The 27,854-nt window shown below is 46.0% G+C and overlaps 1 protein-coding gene across 2 annotated transcripts in view; it reads right to left on the bottom strand.

Annotated features, from left to right (window-relative positions):
• The window catches only part of LOC119445668 (squamous cell carcinoma antigen recognized by T-cells 3), a 97,693-nt gene that overhangs the window by 7,124 nt on the left and 62,715 nt on the right, over positions 1-27,854 (bottom strand). For both annotated transcript variants that reach the window (XM_037709949.2, XM_037709950.2), the window contains exons 15-19: positions 19,379-19,530; positions 18,272-18,355; positions 11,088-11,180; positions 6,636-6,725; positions 5,228-5,311 (exon numbers count right to left, since the gene is read on the bottom strand). In XM_037709949.2, coding sequence (XP_037565877.1) covers positions 5,228-5,311; positions 6,636-6,725; positions 11,088-11,180; positions 18,272-18,355; positions 19,379-19,530 — 503 coding nt within the window. The remainder of the gene's footprint in view (positions 1-5,227; positions 5,312-6,635; positions 6,726-11,087; positions 11,181-18,271; positions 18,356-19,378; positions 19,531-27,854) is intronic.

Genomic DNA, 27,854 nt, shown 5'->3' with positions numbered 1-27,854 from the left:
AGTCGATTAGTCCAGGGACGCGAGGTCATCACCAGTGAGCCACCCAGTCTGCAACCAGCTCCTCTGGTGGGCGGCACTGACTGTTGTGCTCTGGTTGCAAGAGGCGGTGAGCCAGTGAGGCCAAGAGACGGTGAGCGCGCATGCCACATCACCGACTGCTGTCATTAAGAAGGGGTCTCAGGCTCTGGCATTGAAGACGATGTAGTGTCACACATCAGACACTGATGCATAATCTGAGATTCGCTAAGGAAAATACAGCCCACATCCGGGGTCTACAAGGAGGCAGGCTGCGACTGCTGAGGCCTTTTTCGGTGCTGCTGCAGCGGCGAGATCGTACTGCTCCCAAGCTTTGCTGGGTTGCGTTGCAGCAGCTTAGCTGGTGTGGACAGCGATGGCAAAGTAGCAGCGGTTGTTTGCCGCGTATTTATGGAATGGGATTGAGCAGATGGTGTTGTTCCATGAGCTTGCGCTGCCACGTGTTCAAACAACGGTGGGCGTGGAGATTGCATCACCGATGGAGTGGAGAGTTTTCAGAAAACTGTTATCAAAGCTCCACTCCATTCTTGCCAAGAGAAGTAGGCGTGGCCTTCGTGTTGGTCCCTTTGAGGCCGTTCCTACGCATGCTTAGGTACTTTACTTCTCGATCTCCTCCTCCTCTCTCCATTTCTCACTGCCCATGCTGCCTTGTGCACTTCCTCCTTTACACAAGCAATTCTTCTTTCAGTGACCACAACTATCAGCCAGCTGTTAGTTCATCACCTTGGGCACTTGCTCGGCACAGAAGCAAGATGGAAGAACCCATCGGAACTGCAAGCTCAATTATGGTATCCTATAGTGAAATATTGGCCTATGCAGCACTCGGGTCAAGCTTCGATTTTACTAGCTACAGTAGAAATATGAAGTCCAGTTATAGAAACATTTACAAAAAGTGAAAAATCCGGTCAATATAACCATGGAGCTTCTTAAGGATTAGCTCTGCTTCCTTTAGTCATGCACCTTCTAGCTGTGTGTGAGGAGGTTCTTCAGACACTAGAAGTCAAATAGCACCCTCCTAATCCCTGCACGGCGGTCCCTGAATACTGTGCATGACCGCAGTGAGTCCATCGTTGCTTAAGCACTGGATTGTCATGTCCTCATGCCTGTATGATCGGCAAGGGAACTACAGTATAGACCACTTATAACGTAACCGCTTATAGTGCAGGACCGGATATTGTGCGGTCTTTTCAGACTCCCGTTAATTTTCCCATAGCACTCCATGTATACACGTATTGCTTATAGTGCAGTTACAGGGAAACGAAATACCGTTATAGTGCGGCTGCCTGGGAGTACGGAAGTCATAGGAGACGGGGAACGCTCCCCTCAAACGGGCGCCCCAAGGAGTGCTCGAGGAAGAAACAAATACCAAGAGGAGGTCAAGGGCACATGGTGCAAACGAACAGCCAGTGAGACTGAAACCAGAATCTTGAGTGCGAGTCGTGAAATATCACGGCGCGGGGCCACGAAACTGCCAACGCCGGCCAACGCTCGCTTCACGATAACCGCAGTAAACGAAACTTCAGGGAGCGGGCGGCGCCGGCACGGCACAGCAAAGGGCGGCAGGGAAGCGGATTTCGCCTCGGCAACTCCGCCGCTTCGGTGGCTCCCCTCGCCCTCCCTTGTAGCTTCATCACTTTCGACTGTCACCATGCGCGCCCGCCGCCGTACAGGCGCCGCCACTTCAGACGGCCCGGCGCCAGCTCGCCGAAGTTTCGTTTTCTGCCGTTATTGTGAAGCCGGCGTTTGCCGGCGTGGGCAGTTTCGTTGGCCAGCCTGGGACAGCGCGGCTGCTTTCCTCTGCGCCGTAGCCGCAGCGTGCAAGGTCAACACGTGACTAGAAAGTAGAGGAAGCATAAAGGAGAAAGAAGGGTTCACTGCCATTTCCTACACGTGGCTACGGTAGCGTGGCTGAGACGTCGGCGCGTACACGCACGTTCTGGTGCAACGCAGAATCGGCAACCTTGCCATTTGAGAGAGGGTGAAATTTCCGCCGCGTTTTTTTCTTTCTTTCTTTTTTTTTTTTTGTTCGCGAGCGACATTGAGGGGTTTCTCCTAAGCTTTTACTCTGTGGCGGTGCCGGAGTTATGCCGGTAGGAGGCGCCGCGAGATTCGACTGTAAATTGAATGCAAACGTTCTAGCCGCATTCCTCGACTGTCGCATACGCGTGGCGGCTCGGTGCACATGTTTTGCATATGTGCGGGCCTTGAAAATTGTTGCTTTGGTTATAGTGCGGTACTGCTTATAGTGCAGATATTCGCGACTCCAGCGACTTAGGTTATAAGTGGTCTACATTGTATTTTCCTGGAACGCACAAGCAAGGAGAGCCCGCACCACAAGCTCTGGTGGGAAGAGTTCCTGCATTCTTAACCTGCCAGTGACTAGAGCTCCCAGACACGTTCTCTTGGGTTTCCGGGTCTATTGAGAAAGATGCCAATCAACACACTCCCCAGCATTTTTTGCATACAACAGCACTGCAGCACCACTTTTCTCTCCACGTGATTGTGAGAAACTCTTTGTCCATATAAGTGGTCGTTGTTATAGCATCTGGATCGGTTGGCACTGCCTTTAAGGAACACCAATACACTCACATATGGGTAGCACTTTTTTTTATACACATCCTGGCAAGATGGTGCATCATAAAAATCTGCATTTTTGACGGTGGTTCAGTCTTACACCAATCTCAAAACCAATAAAGAAAGAGAAAGAAAAAAAGTAAAATAAATAAATCAAAATAAAACAAAATAAAACCTCTGCCTTGTGTTTAAAGAATTCAATAATGTTGCTAAACTGAAGGATACCTGAGAGCAACTCAAAAACAGATTGAATCGTACCTCAAGCAAATCAAGTTGTATACCAAATATACTTTTCAAATAGTTTTCGAATAAAGAACAGCCTTTTTCACAATTTGTATCAAACAATGTTCACATCCTAGTAGTTACATCCCAATCTCTGGCCTCCGAGATTGCACTGACGCTGACGCGATCTTAGATGCCACACCTAGCTGTACCAGCCTGTGGCGCGTCGAAGTAAGGAGAGAGAGAATCGGATGCATTGGCCTTTCGCACTGTCACGCACAAGTAGTGGCTCGCCATAGCTATTGCACTTGTCCTTCCCATGCAGGGAGAGAAGTGTGATAATGAGCCGCTGTCATGGCCAATGCTTACACACATCTATGCACAATGGTGAGAAACACCAGTCTTGCTTGACGGCATATCCAACGCAGGTACACAAGAGTTCTTTAACTTCTGAATCAAATGTGTGCCAAACCCCTTGGAAAGCGATATATTCGGCATGCAAGGGTCAGGTATTTTTTGGCTTCAGAGACAAATATAGTTCGTCATATACATTGGCAGGAGAATTTTATTTCATTAGAATGAGGCTTTAATCATGGATCTCTATGAAAACTTCAAGGGGAATTTCACTTCGGTATAAACATTATTTTGTTACATCCTGTTTCATCACAACAAGGTTTGACTGTACTTGCCGATTAGTGCGTAGTGCCGTTTAATGCGCAGTCATGCCTCATTCCCGCCAGGTACATATTAACAAGGTTCCACTTCGATGCTGAATTTACGGATGCTGCATCCATGTTATATTTTCAAGCTAACTTTGAATACACTTCGTTGCTAAGTCATTTGATATAATAGTGGCACCATCTACCAGGACATTCCAACTATCTTAGAAAAAAAGTCTATTTTTTGCTCTGATGTTGCCGCAGACAACACACATTTCCGATTTAGTTTCCAACAGTACACACAGATGCTACGTGGTCCGTAGGACTATATTAAATCTTGCTGTTGAGTGTGGGAGTTGGACGATGTTGAGGGGGCTTAGAGGACTTGAGGTTTATTTACATTATATGCAGGATTAGAACAAAGCAGATAACATTAAAAGAGTCATCGTTATGACCGGCAGCAAATCGGATGCTGCAGCCTGCAGCAAGAAGAACGTCTCTCTCTTCTCGATCTTTCTCTGGCTTATAACTCCTTAAGTCTGTCGGAGTCACGTCATTTTCAGACAATCATCGAGTCCGTTCAGGCGTCGTCATTTTCCTCCAATCGTAGGGCCCGTGCAGGTGTCATTTTTATCCAATCATAGGGCCCGTGCAAGTGGCGTCATGTCCAGCCAATGGGGACGCAACAAGGGCTCTATTCTCCGATGGCGGCCTTCGTCTGGCGTTTCCTCCTCACCTGGTGGGCGCTCACAGCTGGCTGGAGGGGACAGGTGGTTCTCGAACGACATTCCAGAGTAGCAAAGCAGCTTCTCTCAGGACTAGGTCAACTACCTCGAACCGTGCTGGCCTACCGTTGCACTTTCGGGAAGAGTCACGCAGGGGGGGGGGTGAGGGGATGACAACTGCTCCACGCGCAACACACGAGGTCAGGATAGCCAACCAGTTTGACAAGTCCGATATCCCGCTTGACACACACCTGCGCACTATGATTGACAGGTGACGGCGAGTGGTTGCGGTCGAAGAACTTGACCGATGCCAGGAAAAGGGTTCGTATCTAACAACTGCCTTTTCAAAATTTATTCTGATAATCCATGATGACCATGTATGCTCCAAAGAGTACTCAGTATGTGAACAAACTGCTTATGTTCCTAATGCTCCATTTATATAAACGCTGCCAAGGAAAGCACTTGCTGCTCTGACAACGACAATTCCCTTCATTTAAACATTAGCCACGGACGGAGGCTCCATCTTCCTGTGACCCCTTTGTCTCATCTGTTATGCTCTGCTTGAGCTTTCAATTAACTTTGCTTTATAATGTGCAACATAATGACATAAACTTGCTAACAATGTGAATACTGGGATGAGAACATTGTTTGATACAAATGGTGAAACAGGCTGTTGTATATTCGAAAACTATTTTTAACGTATATTGGATAATCAATTTGATTCACTTGAGGCACTATTCAATCTGTATTTGAGTTGCTCTCATAAATTACTATTTTCAGACCCCTAGCTCAATGAAAGCACACATCAATATCTTCAGAGGATGGGAATACCCTGATTGCAATTGCACACGCACAATTGAAAATCAATAGTTCAGCCGAGCAAAAACAGACATTGTGTGAGTGCACAGAACATTGTGTCACTGGGAAGCCAATGAGAACAAAGTGAGTAACTCCCTCCCTTATGGCAAATGAAGAATGTTTGAGACAAGGAAGGCGGCAGTTCCAACTCACCTCATTGGCGTACTCCACATATGCTATTCCTTTTGAGTGACCATTGCGGTATGTGACTAGCCGAACACCTTTCAGTTCACCATACTGTGGGAAGGAAAACAAACAAGTTGTATCTGTCTTTGAAAAGGTGCTTAGAATACGAGACAGGGTCTAGAAGGGAGACAAAACACATGCGCCGACACATTGAACACAGCCCAATGAATGGAACTTGAAGTTGATAATAGCAAACTGGGTGAGCTGGTACTGGTTCATCTTTAAAAAGAATGTTCTTTGCCTTGTCCCGCATCCTAAGGTGAACCAGTAACACCACACCTTGTTTGCTACTTTTAAACAAGTCGTAACCAAACATTTTGGGAGGGAACGCTATTTTTCGAGATTTATCTCTTCCAATGTGTTGGCAAATATCAAAGGTGCAAACAATGCTCCAGAGGGCTAAACTTCTGCTGCCCCACACCAAGTGTTGTTTTAATGTTAAGCTGCTGAAACCCATGAGCAAGTTCTTAAACAATAGCAAGGCTTCAAGCCAGCTTGCATAATTCCCGAAATGTGGTTGTCCACGTGTTTAAAATCAAGATCACTGTGCAGCTGGTGCACTGGTCTTGCTTTTGCACATTCCTAATCACATTTAGTACACAAAAGCAATAAAGCACGAGCTATGCAGCAGCCACTACTTTAACAATGCACTAGATGTAATTTTTTTTACTAACTATGCATTGCAAGAAAGCAGGCTTGACACTTCTCGGAAGTGTTTATTAGACCAGGATTTTGCAAGTGAAATCAGATTTCCATCATATAAGTAAGCCTGCTTTGGAGAGTTCTGGTGAAAAATGTGCTCTAGATGGCACGGTGATATATGACAGGTGGTGCTTGCAACAGAGAGGAAAATCAACTGACTGGGTGGAAGCAAGCAGCTAATGACCCACTTCATGAAGGCATTGTCAGCTTTTTGTTTATTAATCCCAAACACATTTCACTCCGTGACCGGCACGCGATCATGCAGTCCAAAGCCCCGTCAGTACCATAAAAAATATTAAAATTATGGGGTTTAACCTTCCAAAGCAAAGATAAAGTTTGGTGCTTAGGATTAATTTTGACCAGCTGTGGTTCTTTAACATGCACCTAACATTAAGTGTACACGAGCATTCTTGCCTTCTGCACTCACTGGAATGTGGCTGCAGTTGCTGGGAATCAAACCCCCACCCTGGTGCTCAGCAGAAAATGAGATACGGTAGCCAGTGGACCACCGCGACAGGTCATCAGTGCCATCTGCTCACAAAGTCTAGCTCTCCAGTGATCCTCATAATTTAATTTCAATTCAACCTATAGCCGCTTGCGACATATTTATAACCTCATGCACCTAACACTGCAATTAGAACATGCAAACTCACAAACCAAAAATTACACATACCTTTCCAAAGAGCTCCTCTAATTCCTTCTCAGTTACAGAGAAAGGTATGCCCTTGACGAAAAGCTTGTTCTTTTCCATTGCCGTCCGGAACTGTTACAGAAAGAAAAGGAAGCTTCTGGTAATTATAGAATGTAACCAATGTAGAGCTCTTCAGCATGGGTAGAAAGCAATGGCAGGAGACAATATGTATCCTAGAATACCAAAAAAAGAACCACTATAATTTACCCATTTTTAAATTCAGGCTATTTACACCTCCAAATAGTTGCACAATTATTTTCTAGATCTTGGTTTGGATGCACAATTTTTTCGAAGCTTTATTCTTAAAAATAATCAGGGAAAGCAAAGATTGCTGCATACTTGACAAAAATGCTTATGTTTTGTATTCTCCCTTGTGTGTTCCCAGCATTACATGTTGTAGCCAAATGGATCTCAAGATGGAGCAAGAAGAAAATCCAAGCTATATGCTATGCAAATACACAAGTCACTGCAGGTGTGCAATGCAGGTCTGCATGTTTGCAGTTTCTGCAGGTCATTGAAAAAACCATGCACACACAAAGGAGCCTCGGAAGAAACATAGAACAAGCATCATTCTCCATTGCTGAATGAATCAACTCAGAAGCTCTCGACAATAATCACAGTGACACCGTTATTATCGCTGTGTATCGTTTCTCGATGGTGTATGCTTTGTGTGATCAGGTTCACTGAGGGCAGCAGTCACCAGCAGCACCATGCATTTTGTTTAGTGAATGATGGTAGTAAACGGACAGCTATGCTGCCCTTGATTGCTTTCTGACTGTAGCTAGGGCTACAAGTGCTCCATCCCATGGCTGGCATAGAGTTTCTTATGATTACATAGAGGGAAGAGTGGTGCTGCATCACTGCTGCATACAGGAAAACACAAAGAAGTGGGCGGGCTTCAAAATAAGCATCTTTCTCCGAGCAACAGGACACCTAGAAGGCCATGTCTGGCAAATACAGGCACAGTGGTTTAGTCTGTGCTAGAACAACATGTAAGGCAGTGTTTTTGCTCTATACTAGTACCATAAGTAACTGTTATTAAAAATAAGCAGTAGTGTCAGGGAAGGCAGTGATATAAAATGTAAGCAGTACGGCCGACTGGTTCCTGAATCTGGAGAAAGGGAAAGGCCAGTGCTCACTGTGCACCTTTTTCAAATACAGTACACAGTGCACCTGTTTCATCCTGTTTTTGATACAATCATGTTTTGCACTATTTCCCGACGCGAACGTTCGCGATCGAGAACACAAAAAATGACCCGATAAAGTTGCTTTCGTTCATTTTTGTGTCAACCAGAATGTATCCGGTTGATACATTCCCGGAAAACATAACCTTTTGGCACTAACATTCAGTACATCACCAAACTGCGATCGTATGATACGTTTCCTAACCACTAGATCCCACGTAAAACGAAAAAAGGCATGAGGCGCAAGCGATCGAGAACAGTAGACGCCCACTGTGGTAGCTTCCCCGCATACTCGCCCGTCTGTGTTTTGTGAAAATGCTGGCACGCACTTTCCTATTTCGGTAACTTGAAATCTCCTTGTGGGTCGTCGCGCACCACATTGACAGCCATCGCCGCCAACCCTATTGCGATAAGCATCTTCACTTATCTGTGCCACAGCGCATGTGACGTAGTGCCATCGGAAGTGTACTGCACGCATTAAATAGGCTATAACGAAAACGTGTCGCCATTCCCTGCTGCACGGGGTGCGAAGTGAGTGCCATGTTTTGCTCTGGCGGCATCGTATTCCAGCGTCACCCACCAGTTCAATTTCGTTTCGGTTTCCCGTTGCCACCTTAAACACCAACTATGCAACACAAAAACGACAATGCGCGCCTTGAAACACTCGGGCCTGGCCAGCTCAACGTGCGGTGGCGTCTCGTGCCGCAACAATTCGCACCGAGTAAGCAGCCTGAACTTCCCGCCAAAATTCTCCCCCCAAAAAAGCTGCTGACCCAGGCCGAACTTGGGGAGCGCAAAAGCTTGCCAAAGCTGCAATAATGACAACGGCCGTCCCGGGCCGCTCGAGCCCTGCCAGCTTGGCACGCGTCGGCGTCAGGTGCAACAACGATTCGTGCAACACTTCACATTACATAAATGCGAACTACACTTAAGTCAGCTAAATTTTTTACCAACTTCAGACCGTACATTTTCCTGGTTTGTACATTCGCACTTTTTTTCTAAAACGTTGAACAAGATTCTACTGTACATGTTTCCATTTTCATCACTCCTTGTATTGTTATAAGAGAGCGAACATAAATGCAAGATGTACCACGAGAGAACCGACACTTGTTAGAAAAACTTCATTCTAAGAAACCTTTATTTGTGCAGCAATGACCGTGCTTTAGGCGAAGCCACATTCAAGACAAGCCGAACCTTCCGCATCCTGCATTCCTATGGTGTGACGGTGCTGTTTAAGAAACTCGTACAGGTTTTTCTATAGGTAGCACTGTTAAAAAAAAAAAAACGCAGATCCCACGCTCTGTGGGAATTGATGTTATGCGAAGCAGTGTGCAGGGAGTCTACCAAGTAAACGAAACGACCATGAGAGCACCAAGACGTAGGCAGCTGTTTCATGACCTACATGACACGCATATCATGACATTCATGTCATGAGTCCTGAGGAGTCCCTTTAGCTAGGCTTAAGAGACCTTAAGGAGAAAGCCTTAGTCATGCTCATGACTATGACTACAACCATCAATCTTTAGCCTTTTCCTTAACTTAGTACCACATCCGAACCCATTACATTGGTTTTATTGCGATAGCAATTATATGGGCACTTCAACCAGATTTCTGCCGTCGGCGTCGCCGTGAGGTTCCGTATAGATAAAATCTTCGACGCGCGCCGTATGCCCGAGCGGGACGCGCGCAATCACGGAGAGCGAACGCACTCAATCTCCCACGGGCAAGCAAGGAAGCGGGAAGCCAGCGCCTGAGGGAGCGGGGGGGGGGCACTTCTACTCTGCCAACAACCGCGCTCATCGCTCACCCGCACCGTCTCTTATCTCCACACGGTATGCGCTGTGCATTCGCCGCTCAGTTTCCGTTGAAGTGATAGACCGCACGTACCTCACCCGCTACGGCTTATGCACTTGCTGCCAGCGTTTTGACAGTCGTTGTCTGCAGTCATTCAGTGTGATCTATTCATGTTTGTTTGCGCGCGCTCACACCACGCTTGTTCATTCAGTTAGTAATAGTCGGGCCACATTTTCCAATGCACGCTACACATGCGATGCTGCCCAGATCGGCAGTTCAGCGCTACAGGTGTGTCCCTTCGCACGCGCTGCCCACGGGAAGCGCTTCTCATCAACACCACCGTTTCACACGCGCCTTCTCGTGGTCATCGAGTCTCTCTTCATGTCGGTCTACTTACGCCGCAGCACACCTGCTTACTTAATCAGCTCATGTTTACTACAATTCATATTGCTACCAAAGCCGCTCACCTTACTTCGTATGACATTGCTGTGTTGCTATCGCATTCATTGCTTCACCCTCAGGGCAAAACTGTGCCATTTTTTTAGTGTTAATCTTCTTTCTATGAGTCCGTCATTTTTGCTGAGTCATCGTCATGAAGATGGCTTGTACCACCATCCTTTAGTGTTTCCCTCACTTAGTACCTATGTGTGAAGCTATTTCAGTGGTTTTTGAGCTTTTTTGCTGAGTCATTGTCATTTTTGCTGAGTCATGCTCATGACTATCACCAGTATCACCGCAACTTGTATGCTGCCAAGCAGCAATGTGGGTGAACAGATGAGTGCTGTATCTATGCTCTCCACATGACACAACCCCAACCATGGCACCCTAGAGCAATGGAAAGCAATGGGATGTAGCATCGAAAGGAATAAAACAGGTCAGGAAGTGAAATGCGAGCATTACATTTTTAGTAAGCACTTAACCTACTTCGTAACAATGTGAAAGTGTTCTGCGTATGCATGAAATTTCGCATGGCCTTCTTCAAGGCCATGGCATTTCCCGGTTGCAACAGCATACCATCCCATGATTTTGAAGGCCATGGTTCTGGCACATTGCAATGATACCTCTCATCCTCAAAAAAACACAATGTCCTGCTCTTGAGCTGAAACGCAGAGGAAAAGCCGAGTTTGTTTTACTGAACTGACTTCGTCAAAGGCACAGATGGTCCAAAACAAACTCCAAAACACTTCTGGCGCCAGCTTACCAGGGCACCAATACAGGGCAGTGGCCTCAGGAAGCACGGATGACAAAATGCCATGCATATTTTGGAGATTACTACTTATTGGACCAGCCTCTGCATTAAGAAATGAACAGAGCAAAATATGGGACAAAGAATACAATGACACACACATGCCCTGCATGTGTACTGTACTTGAAAACTTTATAATTGAAAGTATTTTACACTGTTCACTACCGATTCAAAGTGAACTGACCAAGACATGAACTCCATTGCACTCACCTTGAACTGGTTTCGTTCGTTGCACTTTGACACAAAGACAGGCCGGCCGTTGACGGGAGTGCGGTCCCTTTTCAAAGCTGCCTCCACATTTTGCTAGAAAGAGGACAACAAAGCAATACTAGCTGCTTTTTCCCCCTTCATTGTAGTCATTGAAGAAACACTAAACGAACTATGAAATTATTTTAGACTTGCACCTCTTTCGGAACTAATAAGTATATTTGCAGGCCTTTGGCAGAAAAGGAAAGATAGTTTATTACAGGAGATTTTATCTTTCTAAATTTCGTGACCAAACCATGGCACCAATAGTGTCAACGTGACACCGCAGAGAGTATGGCATTTCCTTGTTGCAATTCAGCTACGCTTGTGTAAGAAATTTTCCTCAAAGCTGTGAGGTCGAGTCTTTGCTTACTTTGAAATGCAACACAATCCTGCTTTTATGGCTGCAATGGCTCACTAAACGGTTGGGCAGTCACTCAAATGGCGCCAGCTGAGTGGTGTGGAAAAGTAGCACCACTAAGTTTTTTTACAGAAACACAATTCAATAAAACGTTTCGTGCATATTGGAATGCACTGTAAATAACACTTTTTTAGTCAGTGGCTTAAAGGGTCCCTGAAACGGTTCAGACAAATTTTGTAGATGCGTAGGGTGTCCACTACAGTAAAGCATTCGCGCCACAACAACATTACTAGACTAGCTTCAGTTGTCAAACTCGCCGGCGTTGCACAGAACCGCCAGCCGCCCGCGCCTTCATGGTGCTGCAGTCGCACCCAGTTTCACTTCTCCACAAGCCGGCTGCGCGGACTGGCCAGACGAAACACACGGTGCAGCGTTGGTGTATTCTGTGGTTGGTTGTTGACGGCGGATTTAAGGAAGCATGTCAGCAGCGAAAATGTAGCCTTCGTCGCATTTGTTAAGGATATTAGCAGACGATGCCGACGTGCTGCGTTCCTGGCTGCACAAGTGGCTATCGAACGATGTCGACAGTTCGGCACGGCACTTCTGCGCTCCCAGCAATGCGACACTTCGCTCGGCACTGAACAGAGCGATTCCTCGCGCCGACTCTCTGCGAAATCCAAGGTGTGTGATTTACACTTTCATGAGCAGGACATATTAAAGTGTTATGTGCATATTATAAACGAACAGACGGTTGAGGTGCCACGAGGCAAGTGGACATTTGCCGAGGGTGCGGTGCCAAAAGTGCTCCCAAACCTTCCCTCGTACCTATCGAACCAGCTGAAAAAAAAAAAAAAAAAGCAAACGGAGATAGATGTTTGGTGACCTGTTCTGGGCCATCTTAGAAGAGCTGTAAGAGAATACGCTGAGTCGTGTTGGGTGCCCCTTGCACTTTCAGGAACTGAGTGCACGCATGATTAAATTTTATTTAGTCACGCGCATGCATTTTTATGCAAGGTTCCTGGAGCAGCGGCGGGGATCCAGTCTTGAAGTAAAGGCAGCGAGGAAACGTGCCAAGCTGCTGTAGGTGAAGTTGGTTTCTACGTGGGCGCAAATCATTGGCCTAGGTTATGTCCCTTGTGAATGTTTAGGTCTTAGCTATATATCTGGGGCATACAATTGTTAGTTACTTCGTTTTCTTTATTAAAGCATTCATTGGTTTACAAGAAAGTTGTGCTCTTATTTATGTGGATAATAAATTTGGTCTCGCTAGCTGGCGTATAACTGCTCCAGACCAAAGTGTTAATTAAGCAAGTAAAAGCAGCGAGAAAATGTGCCAAGCTGCTGCAGGGGAAAAGTAAACTGCGTGAAAGGTTAAGACGACAGAAAGAAACACACAACACTTAGAAACGCAGCTTCTGCGCTTCGTCATATGCATTTCTTCCTATCGTGCAGTTTACTCTTTTAATATGTACAAACTAGCCTGATATATCTTATTGCTGTAGGTGGAGACCGCTTCGCGTGTTATCACTAATTTGGACTAGGGAGAACGCCAGAGAGTGTGAAACATGCGCAAGCTGCCCGTCCGCACGAGCTCAAGGCTGCGGCGAGGTGTCTGCAGTGGAGCTCAATGGAACGGCACCGCCATCTGGCGGCTGCCACAGGAGTGGTGACAGCAGCGGTAAGCACACGGGCAGAGAGTTTGACAACTGAAGTTAGTCTAGTAACGTTGGCGCTACAATTTAAGTGAAGCGTCTCATATTAAGAGAGCTATGGACGATGACAAGTTACCCTCCTCCCTAGTCATGCTTTTTCTCCTCAACTCATTCGCCGAGTGATCGGGGCAAAGCTCCGTCCGCCTTCACTGGCTCTACATCATGATGTGACGTCGTGTTGTGTACTTCCAGTTGTCTTGAAGCAAGTGCATGAAGCCTCTCCAGCCTCTCCGCTAGCCATCTGGCCGTCTATCTCCAGCGAGAGCTATCCAAGCAGTGCGCGTTGCGAGCATTCTGTCGCAGCGCCGAGCGGGTCCGGTATTCCGGTAGCCACAGGCAAGATGGGCATTTTGATAGATGAGCAGAGGCCCCTTCATACTATTACAGCTGTGATGAAGGAGCTTTAGTGTAGACGTATGTGAGCGGCCTGATCAGCCTGCACGGTCCAGCCACCTGGTAGCGCAGAGCTTAACCATTTGAAGGTTTTTGCCGTATCTGTACGGCGGCGGTTTTCTGTCCCGCAAGGTCTTTGCCGTACGGGTACGGTTTCGATCCTCCATTTGAAATTTCGCGCCATAATGACGATGCATTCTTACCGGGAGGTGCTGCCACCTTTTAGGACTTACAAGAAGTGTTTGACATTTGTGCTACCTTCTTGCGGAGATAAACAGAACTGATTTCTAGTTTCAGCGCGTGCGTCGCGCAGACTGCGGCAACACCCCTTTCGCGGTTTCGGTTTCGCCGCATGATCGCAATGGAGGCGCGCGAAAAGTGATTTTTCTCTTTGTCGGCACTCCCTTGAAGGGGCGGCGGAAGTTGATTTCTACCTTTATTGGCGCTGCTCTTAGCTTGTTTATCACCGTCGCTCACGAGGTATTCTCGCTCTCTGCGGCAACGCGCTTTCGGTTCCGCCACGTGATCGCAATGGAGGCGCGCGAAACGTGAGCTCTCTTGCAGATGCGGTGGAAGCTGATTTCTACCTTGATTGGCGCGATAAGGCACTGTGCGTAGAACCGTGTTTCAAGGAATACCACACTCTGAAACATTATTGAACATTTGGAGTTCTGAGTGATGCCGACATCAAAATACTGTTTCTAATTTTTTTTTTTTCACTATTTATTCCCGACTATACATTCTCTACATTCAATATCTGCAATAAAGTAATTTGACCATCTGGGAAAGTTCTTTTCAAAATAATTCGACCTTCAAAGGGTTAACCAGCCAAACACAGAGCTAATATTGCTGTAGCCAAGTGTAAAATATTTTAAACATTTAAAAAGAAAATGTGTTCAATATCACGCTCCTGCCAAAAATTTACACTAGAAGCAAAGTAGAATACACTTGGTTACTGCTATATTAGCTCTGTGTGTGGTTGAGCTTTGTGCCACCAGGTGGCTCCACCGTGCAGGTCATTCACGTTTTCGCCTCCGCTCATCCCGTAAAACGCCTAGTCCACTTGCGCTTGCGTTTACCCGAATACCAGACATGCTAAATTCTATTCTAGTAGTAAACCTCCGGCGTAAAGTGATAGCCGCAAACACACAAATCCTGGTGCCAAATGAATACCAACAGTCTAATGCGCTGCAGCCACTCTGCTCTCCTGCTGCCTTGCAGAGGGACACAATGTCGCAGCTTGACATAATGCCAGTCACAACGTTTGCAGCTCACAACGTAAAAAGGGTGAACCATGGTGCTCGCGAAAAGAAAGATCCATACCAACACTGACTGCGCAGCTCTCATCAACACGGAGCATGTTGTAACAAAAGCAGATGACACTAGTTGTGTGCCGTAAGTGCTTGAGTGTAGTGATACATTGTCATTGTGTATTCTCTTTCTGTTACTTTCTTTTTTATAAAAACATATGAACTAACATTCCAACTATTACGAACAACATTTGTTCACCATATAGTTCTAAAAATTATCGATGAGGTGCCCTGGGCATCTAATCAGATAGCTCGCCCTACCGGCGTCATATGGTCACCCTCACGTCACTTGGTCAGGGGCGGCTGAAGACTCAGGGGAGTGGCGTGCTGCGATCAGTAGCAATGAACATTTTCAAAACCTTATAATAAATTACACGCTTTACGCAGAGCACTTAGATGCATCAATTATTGATCAGAAGTACCTACCCTAACAACTCAGTACGTTTGTACAATATCGTCAAAATCGTTTCATGGTACCTTTAAAGTTCACGAGCTGTGTCTATGCTTGTCTTGCGCAAGGTGTACAAACAGTCTATAATATGCTAGCCTTATACCCGTGCCCCATGGGCACAGAAAATGACATTAACTTGATAATGTCTTAAATTTTGATGCCATTTGCGTGATGCCACACAGCCAAACCTAATGTCATTTGATTTAATGTCATTCGTTATCTAATGTGTTCCCCAGAACTCATTTGACTGAGAAATGCGTACCCATGACTCCATAGCTTGCGCAGTGCAGTATAATTGAAGTATTTGAAACAGTCTCTACCAAGTAAAAAATAATTTATACATAACTTTCAACTATAACGCTGCTGGAAGCAGTTGTACTTGGTGAACTTCCTCAGGTCAGCGTTGGAACAGCTTCGAACGGCTAAGCGCCATTTTGATTTTGGGCTTCGGATTTGACTTGGAATGGCCGAAGTTGCTATGGTCGATTGCAACGTTGTAAAAGACAGCAACAAATTCAAGCTAATGGCACTACATTAAGCTTGCTTTTATGATTCACTATTCATGAACAGTGCTAACATATGGGGCAGAAACTTGGAGGTTAACAAAGAAGCTCGAGAACAAGTTAAGGACTGCACAAAGAGCGATGGAAAGGAAAATCTTAGGACTAACGTTAAGAGACAGGAAGAGAGCGGTGTGGATCAGAGAACAAACGGGGATAGCCGATATTCTAGTTGACACTAAGCGGAAGAAATGGAGCTGGGCAGGCCATGTAATGTGTAGGATGGATAACCGGTGGACCATTAGGGTTACAGAATCGATACCAAGAGAAGGGAAGCGCAGTCGAGGTCGGCAGAAAACCAGATGGGATGATGAAGTTAGGAAATTTGCAGGCGCAAGTTGGAATATGCTAGCGCAAGACAGGGGTAATTGGAGATCGCAGGGAGAGGCCTTCGTCCTGCAGTGGAGATAAAATAGGCTGATGATGATGATGATGATTCATGAACACCCAAAGTAAACTTGTAAATGCATATTTATTTTTTATTTAGTACCTTAAGATTGCTCACTTTAGAAGATGCTGTCATAAAGCATCACCACATCATCATCATCATCGTCATAAGCCTATATCTATGTGCACTGCAGGATGAAGGTCTCTCCCTGCAATCTCCAATTACCCCTGCCTTGCGCTAGATGATCCCAGCCTGCGCCTGCGAATTTCCCAACTTCATCACCCCACCTAGTTTTCTGCTGTCTTCAACTGTGCTTCCCTTCTCTTCGTATTCATTGTGTAACTCTAATCGTCCACCGGTTATCCATCCTACGCATTACATGGCCTGCCCAGCTCCATTTTTTTTCTCTTGATGTCAACTAGAATATCGGCTATTGTCACGAGCTGAAGTAGACGAAGAAAAGAAGAAAAGAGAAGAAGGAAGATGTGATAGGAGTTTAGACTATGTTTGAATTGCGCGGCCGAATGTGCATGACAGTTGTGGTGCGCGATGGACGAGGAAGAGAAGGAAGAGCCGGTGCCTGGCGCTGAAGGGGCAGCCATGTTACCAGCCTGAGCTGTCTGGTCTGGGCTTTCGTCCCGAACGAGCCGAGTAGCCCATCTAACCAAGGCCGGTGTTCCTGGGTGAGCTGGGAGAGAGGCCCGGGCTGTCCCTGTAACTGGTCTGAGCCTTCGTGCCTCACGAGCCGAGCAGTTCATCTACCCTAGGCCGGTGTTCCTGGGTGAGCTGGGAGAAGAGGCTGGGCTGTCCTGGTGCCTGATCCAGCCTGCTCCACTGCTGTGCGAGCATTTGACGCCGGCGTGTTCCGGTGCAGCCGAGTCTTCTGAACAGTCTACCCTGAGGTGGGCAGAAGTCCCGACCAGCTGTCACGCGAGTGGCTCGTCGAGTGCCGGGCCTGTGCCCGGGCCTCCATCCCCTGCGCCACCCGCTGCTGAATTCATCACTGCAACTCCTCGTGCCGTGAGTGTGTGATACCCACACGCTATTAGACTTCATTGGACAGTGACGCTGTATGTAAGCGACATACAACTAACAAGGGAATTGTGTGTGAGCTATCGTGTACGTTGTCCTAGTCCCATTCCTGTGTCATTAAAGCCTCTCTGTGTTCATTGTGCCATCTCTGTGTGTTTGAGGCCTGGGCCCACATCATCATCACAGAAGAGGAAGAAGGCTGACGTGGCCTGGAAGGAGCGTGGTGGGAAATGAGAGAACATCGCTAGAAGGGAAGAAAGAAGTCCACTGGAAGACTGGGCGAAGAAGGCAGTGAACCAATGACGTCGAGATTGAAGAGTTGAGCAGGAGGAGGACACCAGTGGCCCTGCAGCAGTCGGGCTTGATCCTCCACGCCCCACGGCTTTGCCCCGTGGTTGCCAGCAAAGCCTTGGTCTGAGGACAACGGCCCCGTCCTATGCTACGGGGACAACCTCGCCCTCACCAACGGCAACACTCAACAAGCCAGGCCGATTCTATGGAGACAACCCTCAACAGAGATGCCAGCATTCCACCGGGTCATACGAAACAAATACACCAACTCAGACATGTAAGCGCCACACCGCACGTGATTTATTAGGATGTTATAAGAAGGAGAGATCAAACTCAGTGTAACAATTTTTGCAGTTGTATATAGGTTTGACGTGGACTTATCGGTGTGGTACATTATAAATGTGTTTTGTGTGTCTTTGTCCGGATTTATGTCTCGTGCGCCGGTAACCGTGACAGCTATCCCCATTTGCTCTCTGATCCCCACATCAATAGTCATTACATTTGGACGTGTGGCAGCTCCGCCTAAAAGAATGTATTAGGAAACTTAAGGCATTAACAAACCAATGTCATTTTCTGTTCCCTTGTAGCATGGGTATTACTGCTACAGAGAGTACATTTGGCAAAAAAAAAATAAAAAAATTGAACATTACCATGTGTGTGAAGACCAGATAGCCAAATCCCTTTGATCTGCCCTTGTAGTCTCGAACAAGACGCAGTTCTTCAATTTCACCGACCTGAAATTTTTGCAAGTGAGAAACAGCAAATAAATAAATTAATAGAACTGCAGCAATAGCCCTAAGTGCAATCTGAAGCACAAAGTGTGCATGCATCCATTGCTGAGACATGTCTCACCCCATAAAAACGTTCCCACATTTTGGCGCGAGCAAAGGCTGTTATCTTAACTTTAGCAGTACTTTCACTTAGTGCCGGACCACTAGGTCCACTGGCAGATCTAAAGCGGGCATGGCACTTCCCAGACACACAAAATTGAGTGTGTAGTAAGCACCCCCCTGCCACCCTTACTTTTTCTTTTTGATAAGGGCCCCTCATCATCATCATTAGCCTATTAATGCGATAAGCATTCTACGGGTATGTTAAGTTTGAAGACCTTCGCTTGTGCCTTTCATTTACATGCAGACGCATGTGGAGACTTTAAAGGTGTGAAGTTCGCCGACCTGCGCTTGTGCTTTTTTTTTTATGTGGATGTAAAAACATAGGGTGACTTCACAGAAATGTTTCCATATCTGTGCAGACTCGGGGAGTACCCACGCTAGCAGCTAGCAAGATAGCCATAGGTAATTTAGAGGCAATAGCTGACATCAGCAAATGGATGGTTGTTTACCACACGTGCATGCTTTCAAACCGCACAGCGCTGGCTGTGCAGTTCAAAACATCCACACAGACGAGGGCGCCGACAAACACGTCACCTGCCGGTCATCACTGTTGTTTGCCCCACGGTGTCGCGGGAGTTGGACAAAGAATAAAAAGGCACACGCCGGCAGCGGTCCTTTTGAAGCTAATTGGCAGATGGAAGTCGCGTTTCTCAGGCAGTCTTCGTCACATAGAGTAGTGAGTTTTCGAGCAATTACACAACACAGTGCAGTTTGCTTGAACAAGTTATCAAGTTGTCAGCTTTGTAATGTCATATTCTCATGCACTATTTGCAGCCTCTTGCCAGCATCCCATGCACCTAGCTCACACCCTGATCTCCTTGCATTTGTCCCAGACAGGGTCTGTGACACTCAGTCAAGGCTCACCTCTTTGAAGGCTTCCGTGATCTGTTCTTCTTCCACATCGAAGGCCAGGTTACTGAGGAAAACAGTGCGAATATCCTTCAGTGGGTCTGGTTTTACAACCTCACCATGCTTTGGCGACTCCTCCTTGCCCACACTCTCTTCCTCTCCCTCGGCTATGCAGTTGGCAGGAAGAAAAAAAAAAGACAACAATTCAGCAAACTCATCTTTGAGAACACTCAACGATGGCGTCTATACACTTGGCTGCTCATGGTGCTATGTGTATGTGGATTATGCGCAGCCATGCTTTTTGTAGAAAGAATGGATATTGTGGGTGTTTATTACGCACATCTTCCTCATCTGTGTGTTATCATCATCATCCTCACACCTTTACCTATCCTCCTCGCTTGGATATGTGATCATCATCATCACGGGTGTGCACCACTGGTTCGCTGACAAGCTACCGGACCAAATAAACGTCGTCCCAACCGAGACGTCACAATATGCATAATGCTGTTACGTGCGGAAGTCACAGATAAAGATGAATTTACAATATATACAAGAGTGGCAATGATACATAAACAAGATGGCTGTCCAGACCGATTCCACCTCTACATGTCAAATCGTCTTCTTCTGACTAGAGCCACTCTCAGTTGCGCCGTAACAATACATAGGGTGGGTGTTACAGGTGACGCTGTGTAGCTTAGGTGGCACTGTGCCTGTGTAAGATAAGATATGTGGTTGTATAAACAGGAATGCGAATAAATGCACAGGGACCTTTTCCCACAAGTGATCTACATTTTCAACCGAGAGATTTGAATCAAAGTAAAATACCAGCTGTGCCTGGTGCCTCAGTTTGTTCATGCAGTATACATAAGCACTTAATACTTGTGTTGTATGCATCATGTTCCTGTTGCAACATATACATAATGGTAGGCACTGTGTATTTTTTGCTTCTTCAGTTTCCTGAGCTGCTTGTCTAGATTCACTGTTCCGTTGGGTTTGATTTGGCCCAGTGAGCTTGTGCATCTTACACGCTTGTCACTTAGATTGTGTCTAAAGAAGAAAGCTCTGATGTTAGTGAAATTTCCATTCACAGCATTTTATGTACATGGCAAAGTGCGCAGATTGACCGCTGCCATCTTCCTCACCACAATTGATTCCTCAGTTTTGATCAGGTGTTTGACTTACTGATTGGGTTTGATGCCCTAAAGCAACACCTGGCCAAGAGAAACACCACAGTGGAAAGGTGGGGATTAATTTGACCACCTGGCATTCTTTAGAGTGCACCACAAGCTTGGTACTTCGAAGTTATATGACCACTTCAACCAAGAATCAAACCCACAACCTTGGCTCAGAAGAATTTTGCAGGGTTTCGTAGGGGTCTCTCTTGCGAAACCCAACTTGCCATCTTTGTTCATGACCTTCATGCTAACCTTGAGTTAACGTACAAACCGACTCATTATTTCTTGACTTCGCAAAAGCCCTTGATAGAGTACCCCACAAACGCCTAATTTTAAAATTATCCTTTTTAAACTTGCACCCAAATGTACTAAATTGGATAAAAGAATTCTTCACTAACCGTTCACAAGTTGTGTTTACAAATAACAAATTATCCAGCCCACTTCTAGTGTCATCGGGGTCGTGATGACTGGCTAATGTCCCTAGATCCGACTAAATGCAAACTCATTTCCTTCACTCGTCGTCAAATTCCCTTTTACTTCACTTATAACATAGCTAAAGTCCCCACTGAATCATTAACTACTTATAAATACCTTATAGTTACCTTACCTAACAATATGTCCTGGAACACGCACATTGGTAAAGTCACGTCGTCAGCTAACAGAACTTTGGGTTTCTTAAAACGTCATTTACATAACGCTCCGAGACACGTAAAATTACTCGCTTACAAATCATTAGTCAGGGCTAAGTTAGAGTACGCATCTCCAATCTGGAGCCCACCCGAACTAGGTCGCACAAATATTCTAGAATTCGTCCAATATGAAATCAGTGCTTCATCTCTCAAAGCCGAGTGTAACTTATCATCTATGGCTCGTTGCCGACACCGTTGCAACCCTCTCTCTTTTTCACAAGTTCTTTCACTTGCCACTTAATTGCGCTCCTTACATTATCCCTGCAGCTCACATATGTCATCGCACTGGTCATGCTCTACAAGTTTATCACCCACGGGCCCGTACTAAAACATTTTCTGCTTCAGCAGCAAAAGACTGGAACGGCCTTTATCGCAACATCGCCACTATCCCCTGTCCATCAAGCTTCATGCATAGCATATCAAATGTAACATCGCACTGATCGCTGTGACTACAATATTGCTTGTAAAAGAAAACCCCACCCCTTATGTAATACCCCCTCGGGGGGTCTTTAAGGAAATAAAAATGAAAAGAAATTAAATACCACAGCTGCCGAATTACCAGAGCAGTTCGATCTCTGAAATTGGTCCAGAGAAGAAATGAAAAGACAAAACATGCAAAATGCTGTTGGCATTCTGTCTTTGAGCAGCAGTGCGCCCATTCCAGCCGTTCCTTTGGCCACCTAGAGCAATGGGGTACCTTATTCAACCCTGCCTACAAGGTGAAAACCTTGAAGGAGGGCCTAAAGAAAGATAACTATGCGGTGGCCTTCACCTGCCATGGCTAGAAGGCTACAATGCACAAGCAGAATACAGATGGATGTAACGAACACGAGCACAAACAGACACAAAGTTACGCCTAATGCTATAAGACGGAAAACTGAGCGAGTTAGTAGAAAAACAAAACAAAAAATTAGGACACAACATAAGAAGGAACTGAACATCGCTGCTTGTGCCGTTTAGTTACTTCTTGCGTACATGCTGTCCTTTGTTGTGCTGCTTTTCTATCATAAAGGTTGCACACCCTTTCTCATCCGCTTGCGCACTGCCCTCTTCAAGTCCTAAATGACCAACTATCCCAATTTTTATGTTCTCCAACCAGCTTCTCTCACAAGACTCTCACAAACACCTGAACACTACAAAATGGAAAAATTGAAATGCCCTATCATACAGGATGCATGTACGTGCAGGCACATCACAAGGTACATGACAAGTCCATGAAAAGGCATTTCTCCTTCATTCTGTCTGTCTGTGTTGTGCATGCATGAGCATGCATGTGTGTGACAGCAGTCTGCCACATTTGGCACTAATCCTGGCTGCTTTCCGTCCATTCCTCCAAATCCCTCACCCTTTGCACCTCATGAAAGCACTTTGCCTTCTTTACTGAAGTCAAGAACTGTCGGCAGAGCTCTCGCTAAACCACGTTGTCAGCTGTGAATGATGTGCAGTTTCTAGAAGTTGCACAGATCATTCTGAAATTTTTGTTGGCATTTGTTGCTCAAGTGACAGGTGGATGAGCCATGACCACGGAGTGTCCAGAAATGCACGTTTCCTACCCACCGTACACAGCAGGGCATGCTGCCACTGCAATTTGTAAATATCAGGGCTCAAATGAACAAAATTCAGACAGGATCACAGCAAACCCCAAATAATGGGATCATTTGAATAAGAAGACATTCTCATAACATGGGTTTACTGCAGACTTCTACAATTGAGGGCAAACATTTGTGAACGATGGGTGTCGCAGAGGGCGTTGTGATGCTAAGCTCAAGGGTGGGTGATCGCATATCCCGGCTGCAGTGACTGCATTTCGATAGGGGCAAAATGCAAAAATGGCTGCATACAGTGCGTAGGGTGCACGTTAACTCTTTAACCCCCACTCCCAAGCTGTACTCGTCATGGGAGGTTGTACCAATATGGTCAATGATGAGTAACACTTGTTTAGCCCGATGTGCTGCTCCCACCACCAAAGACAAGTTACAAGCATTGAGGGTCTTCAAAAACAGCTTTTTAAGAAATTAAAGAAAAATTCTAACTAGAAACCAATCAAGTAATATATTTTCAGAACCAGAATGACATGCAAAATATTACGACTACATAAAAAATTTGGCAAATTTTGTATGTTGTTCTCGAAATAAATTGGAGGGCCACCTAGCAAATTTTGGTTATACACTGGAAGTTGTTACATGCCCTCTAGGGAGCGTTCTACCACAAGAATTTTTCAAATTGGTTCATTAATAGCCGAGATAGAAATATTGCAGTGTAGCGAATTCGTCTATTTCAGGAGGCAAGCATCACCACCAACGTAGACACTCTCTCCACTTGCCCACGTCTAGCCTCCACAAGCAAAATTTCTTCCCTGTGTTCTCTCACACCAGAGCTAGCGGATTGTGTGACGTATATGGCATGGGCCCCACCTTGCTTTTTTTCCTCGCTTTTTTGCTGCACAGCGCACTTCCGCTGACAATCTCTCGCGCGAGCTATTGCGTTTGCCTCGTTTGCAAGCAGCGCACGATTTTGCGAGCTGTGCATGAGAACACCCGACTAGTGGTATAAATCAGTGCTACACAAACACCGAGGCAGATGCAAGCGGATCGCAGAGCATGATCGCGTGCTGGAAAATGGTAGAAAATTACATAGTTTTGCTCTCTGTGCGCGTGAATGCACAATGTAGGAACAAGCAGACGAAACGGAAATACATCTCTCTTGCTATGGTACGAAGTAAAACAAAGACATGCAGACATTCGGTTTGCATGTTTTATTATTTCTCTAAACTTTAATTCGTCTACTGAAGCAACAGATTAAACTAATAACTGCTGTTGCCTTGAATAATTCTCGAAGTCCCGTGTTACTATGAGTGGCGTCATATCACTGCCATGTACGTAGGCGCACTTGCGCGATAGACGTCGAGTCTCCGGCTGGGAGTGCAGCGACTGCGAGGAGACGGGCAAACAGCGTTTGGGTTGAAATTTAAGCTTGTAGCGGTGTAATACTTTGCAGGCACAATCGTTAGCGCGCATTGTATGCACTGTGCTTGTCAGTTGGAAATGGCCATTCCTGGTGAAGGGCCCTTTAAAAAAACTCAGGTGGTCAAAAGAAATCCGGAGTGCCTCAATACAGCGGGGTTCATAATCATATTGTGGTTTTCGCACGTAAAACCCCGGATCTTTTTTAACCCCCTTTAACCGCTAATTTTACTTCCGAAAAACGTACCAAAATCGCGAATTTTTTTTAAGTAGTTATAATTTTTTCCATGCAATTCTGATTCTGAAAATATAAATAACATCATTGATTTCTGTTTAGAATTAGAACACCGAGCAGCAAAGTATGCTACCACATAATGGCTCGTTTCCGTGATGATTAGGTCAATGATGCCCCAGTAAAAAAAATCCATGAAACCAGCCGAGAATGTCATTCTCGTTAGTGGGCTGCTGCAAGATTCCGGGCACTGAAGAGAAGGGGAAACGCGGAGGTGCAGGTGGCGGGTTATCGGTGCCACACACGTGCACTGCTCAGTGCGTCACCGTCGTCGTCATCGCCAGTCGCTCTCGTCGTCACCTGAAGTAATATCCAGGGTAAAGACAACGTCCGAGTCGTTGTCGGACACAAATTCCATGTCGTCACTAACACTGCTTTCTGTACTGCTCCAAGAAGCATCTCTTTTTCTTGGAGGATCGCTGCCAGCGGCATTCTTCTTGCGAAGCACCATCATGAAATGACTGTTGCCAGGCTTAAAACACGTGCAAAAGGCACGAAATGCGGTTTTTCATAGACAACTACTGCCATCTAGGGTTGAAAATTTCAAGCAAAGCAATTGACAACCGTGATACGTCTTTGGCGGCAGAAGGAGTGTGACTCGTCGTTGGCGATAATGGTACAAACTCGTGTGACGAGTACAGCTCGGGTTTGGCGGCTATAGGGTTAATGGGCATCGTGAAAATGATATACAGTTAAACCTCAATATAACAAACTTCAATATATAACAAAATTCTCAACATAACAAAGTATTTATCTTATCATAACTTCTTGTCAATAAAACACTATGTATTTTGAACCTAAATATATCGAAGTCCGTTTATACGCGATTTCAACATAAGGAAATTTCACTGCCGCCGCAAAGGAATACTGAGACTATAAATGGAAACTTCGCGGATGCAGATGGTCAAATGGTTGAATTACATGCGTCTGCTTGCGAACACACCTCTCAAACCGTGCCCCACTTTGCTGTGCAAACGCACCTCTCCAATCGCGCGCTGCGACTGAGAGCGGACCACCGAAGTGGAGAAGCGTCAAGTTTCGTATAAAGTCCAAGTGCAATAAGATCCTATTGTGCCCCACGTGCTGTATGGTTTAGGTGTGAGTGAAAGCACGGGAGGGTGAGCCGAGAAGGATGGTGGCCTGATGAGCACTGTCTTTCCACACGAGCAAGGGGAAAGAGAAGGAGGGGAGCGAGCTGACTGTAACGGCAACGGGATCAAGCACGCGCGAGGGGGGAGAAGTAAAGTCCCTATATAGGAAAAGTACCGCCATCCTTTGAACAACGTCGCTTCTCTCTCCTGTATTTCCGATTGGACGATGACGCGCGCTTTCACTTCTTTATATTTTCTTTTTTTCCACCTCAGAGCCATGCTGAAAGTCACTCTCTGCAGCCGCAGTCGGGCGCGTCGGGACGCGCTCGGCCTGAAAGCTTCAACGGGGGCTTTCGAGGAGAGCCACCGTGGATTTGCTTTCGCAAGCAAAAAGTAAAGAAAAAAACAAGCACTTTAGGAGAAGGTACGGCGGAGGAAAGAGTAGATGGTGGTACTTTTACTATATAGGGACTTTCGGGAGAAGACGTAGTGAGGGGGGGGCAGGTTGGCGGCGTCTTATCTTCTAGCGCAACTGCGCATACGCAACCCACGTGCCCTGTTTTAGAGGTAATATGCCGTCTGTGCAGAGACAGTGTGAGCTCAGATGGCGTGGCATCGTGCACTGTTGTCCCGTGCGTTTAGCGCTGGCGGTTGAGTAATATCGAGTTTCAGAGACTCGTTGAAGCAAGAGGCAGACAAAGCATTCACTCCCTGCTGCCGGCGCTTTTCATGATAGTGCCGTCCCACTGAGGGCAACACTAGGAGCCGCGGGGGTGGAGTGGACATGAAAGCATAGCTGGCCTTGCTTCGTATCATCGAATTGAAGATACTGTCAACATGGCATGAGACCGTATCTTTCATCGCCGACTCTCAAATTCAGCGAAATTATTTTTTTCCTCATTCAAGTTTGCTTTTTTCGATTGTCTAATAATTCAGGAAATTTTGCAGCCCCTTCCATGTAAGAAAAATTTATCGGCGACTGTAGTTATTTGCATAAAATATTGAATTTCTATATAACAAAGTTGTGATATAAAGAAGCAAATTGCTAATTTTATTAACTTTGTTATATCGAGATTTAACTACAAATACATATCCTTGCAACAGCTCATAGTTGAGAGGTGTGACCTATATAGTAGAACTTCGTTCATGTGTGCCAAAGAATGTACTAACCAGGAGAACGTACAGTCTGAAGTCACTCAAGATATGGCAGACTCAACTGTAGTTAACATCTACGTACACAAAGTGTTGCGCGAATCTTTGCAGCACGAGATAGACGCGCGCCGAACTGGTAAGGCCCCAGCGGTCTGAGATGCACATTGACGTTGTTGCAGCTTCGGCAAGCTTACGTTGGCGCTCCTCGAATTTGGCCTGAGTCAGCAGCTTCATGAGGCGGAGCATCTGGAAGGGGAGTTTCGACATGCCCACTCGGCGAGGATCACTGCAGCACGAGATACCGAAGCACTTTGAGCTGGTGCATGGCGCTCGAGCGACCTGAGGCGCGCTTTGTCATTTTCCTGTTACGTAATGTTCTAAGACAGTGACAGGAAAAAGGAACTATATCGAGCTGGCAGGCGACACCAGAATACTATGACACCAGAGCGAAACATGATGCTCGCTTCGCACCGTCTGCAGCATGAAATGTTTGTGCATTTGGGTAATGGCCCATTGTATTGCCTATTAAAATCGCGCAGTACACTTCCAACAGCACTACGCCACACGTTGCCAAACTGACAGGCAAAGATGCTTATTGCAATAGGGTTGGTGACGATAGCTGTGAATGCGACATGCTACAACCCGCAAGGAGATTTGCTGGTAAGGGAAAAGGAAACTGAGTGCGTGCCAGCATTTTCGTGTGATACGGGCAGGTGAGTACTGCGGAAAAGCTGCCATGTGCGCGCACGTACTGTTCTGAATTGCGCATGCCTAGCGCCTTTTCTTGTTCACATGGAGTCTAGCAGATGGAAAACGTATCATACAATCAATGTTTGGCGGTGTACTGAACGTTGGTGCTGAAAGATTATGTTTTCCAGGAACATATCAACCGGTAAAAAAGAAACCTAGCTCTTTTAGGTCATTTTTGGGTTCTTGATCGCGAAGGCTGGCACCAGAAAATTGTATGAAACGGGATCATATCAACTTACTTCTTATCATGTCCTTGACAGCGTAAAATATAAAAATGAAGTAAAAAAAGGAATTGAACAGAGTGGGCACCATCCTGCTTTTTCTTTTTCTTTTCCTTTTCACACTACTTAAATTGCATCACACAAACTCAACCAGCTCT

Source organism: Dermacentor silvarum, chromosome 3, assembly GCF_013339745.2.
Source record: "Dermacentor silvarum isolate Dsil-2018 chromosome 3, BIME_Dsil_1.4, whole genome shotgun sequence".
Lineage (NCBI taxonomy): Eukaryota > Metazoa > Arthropoda > Arachnida > Ixodida > Ixodidae > Dermacentor > Dermacentor silvarum.
This window is presented reverse-complemented; position numbering and strand designations above follow the sequence as displayed.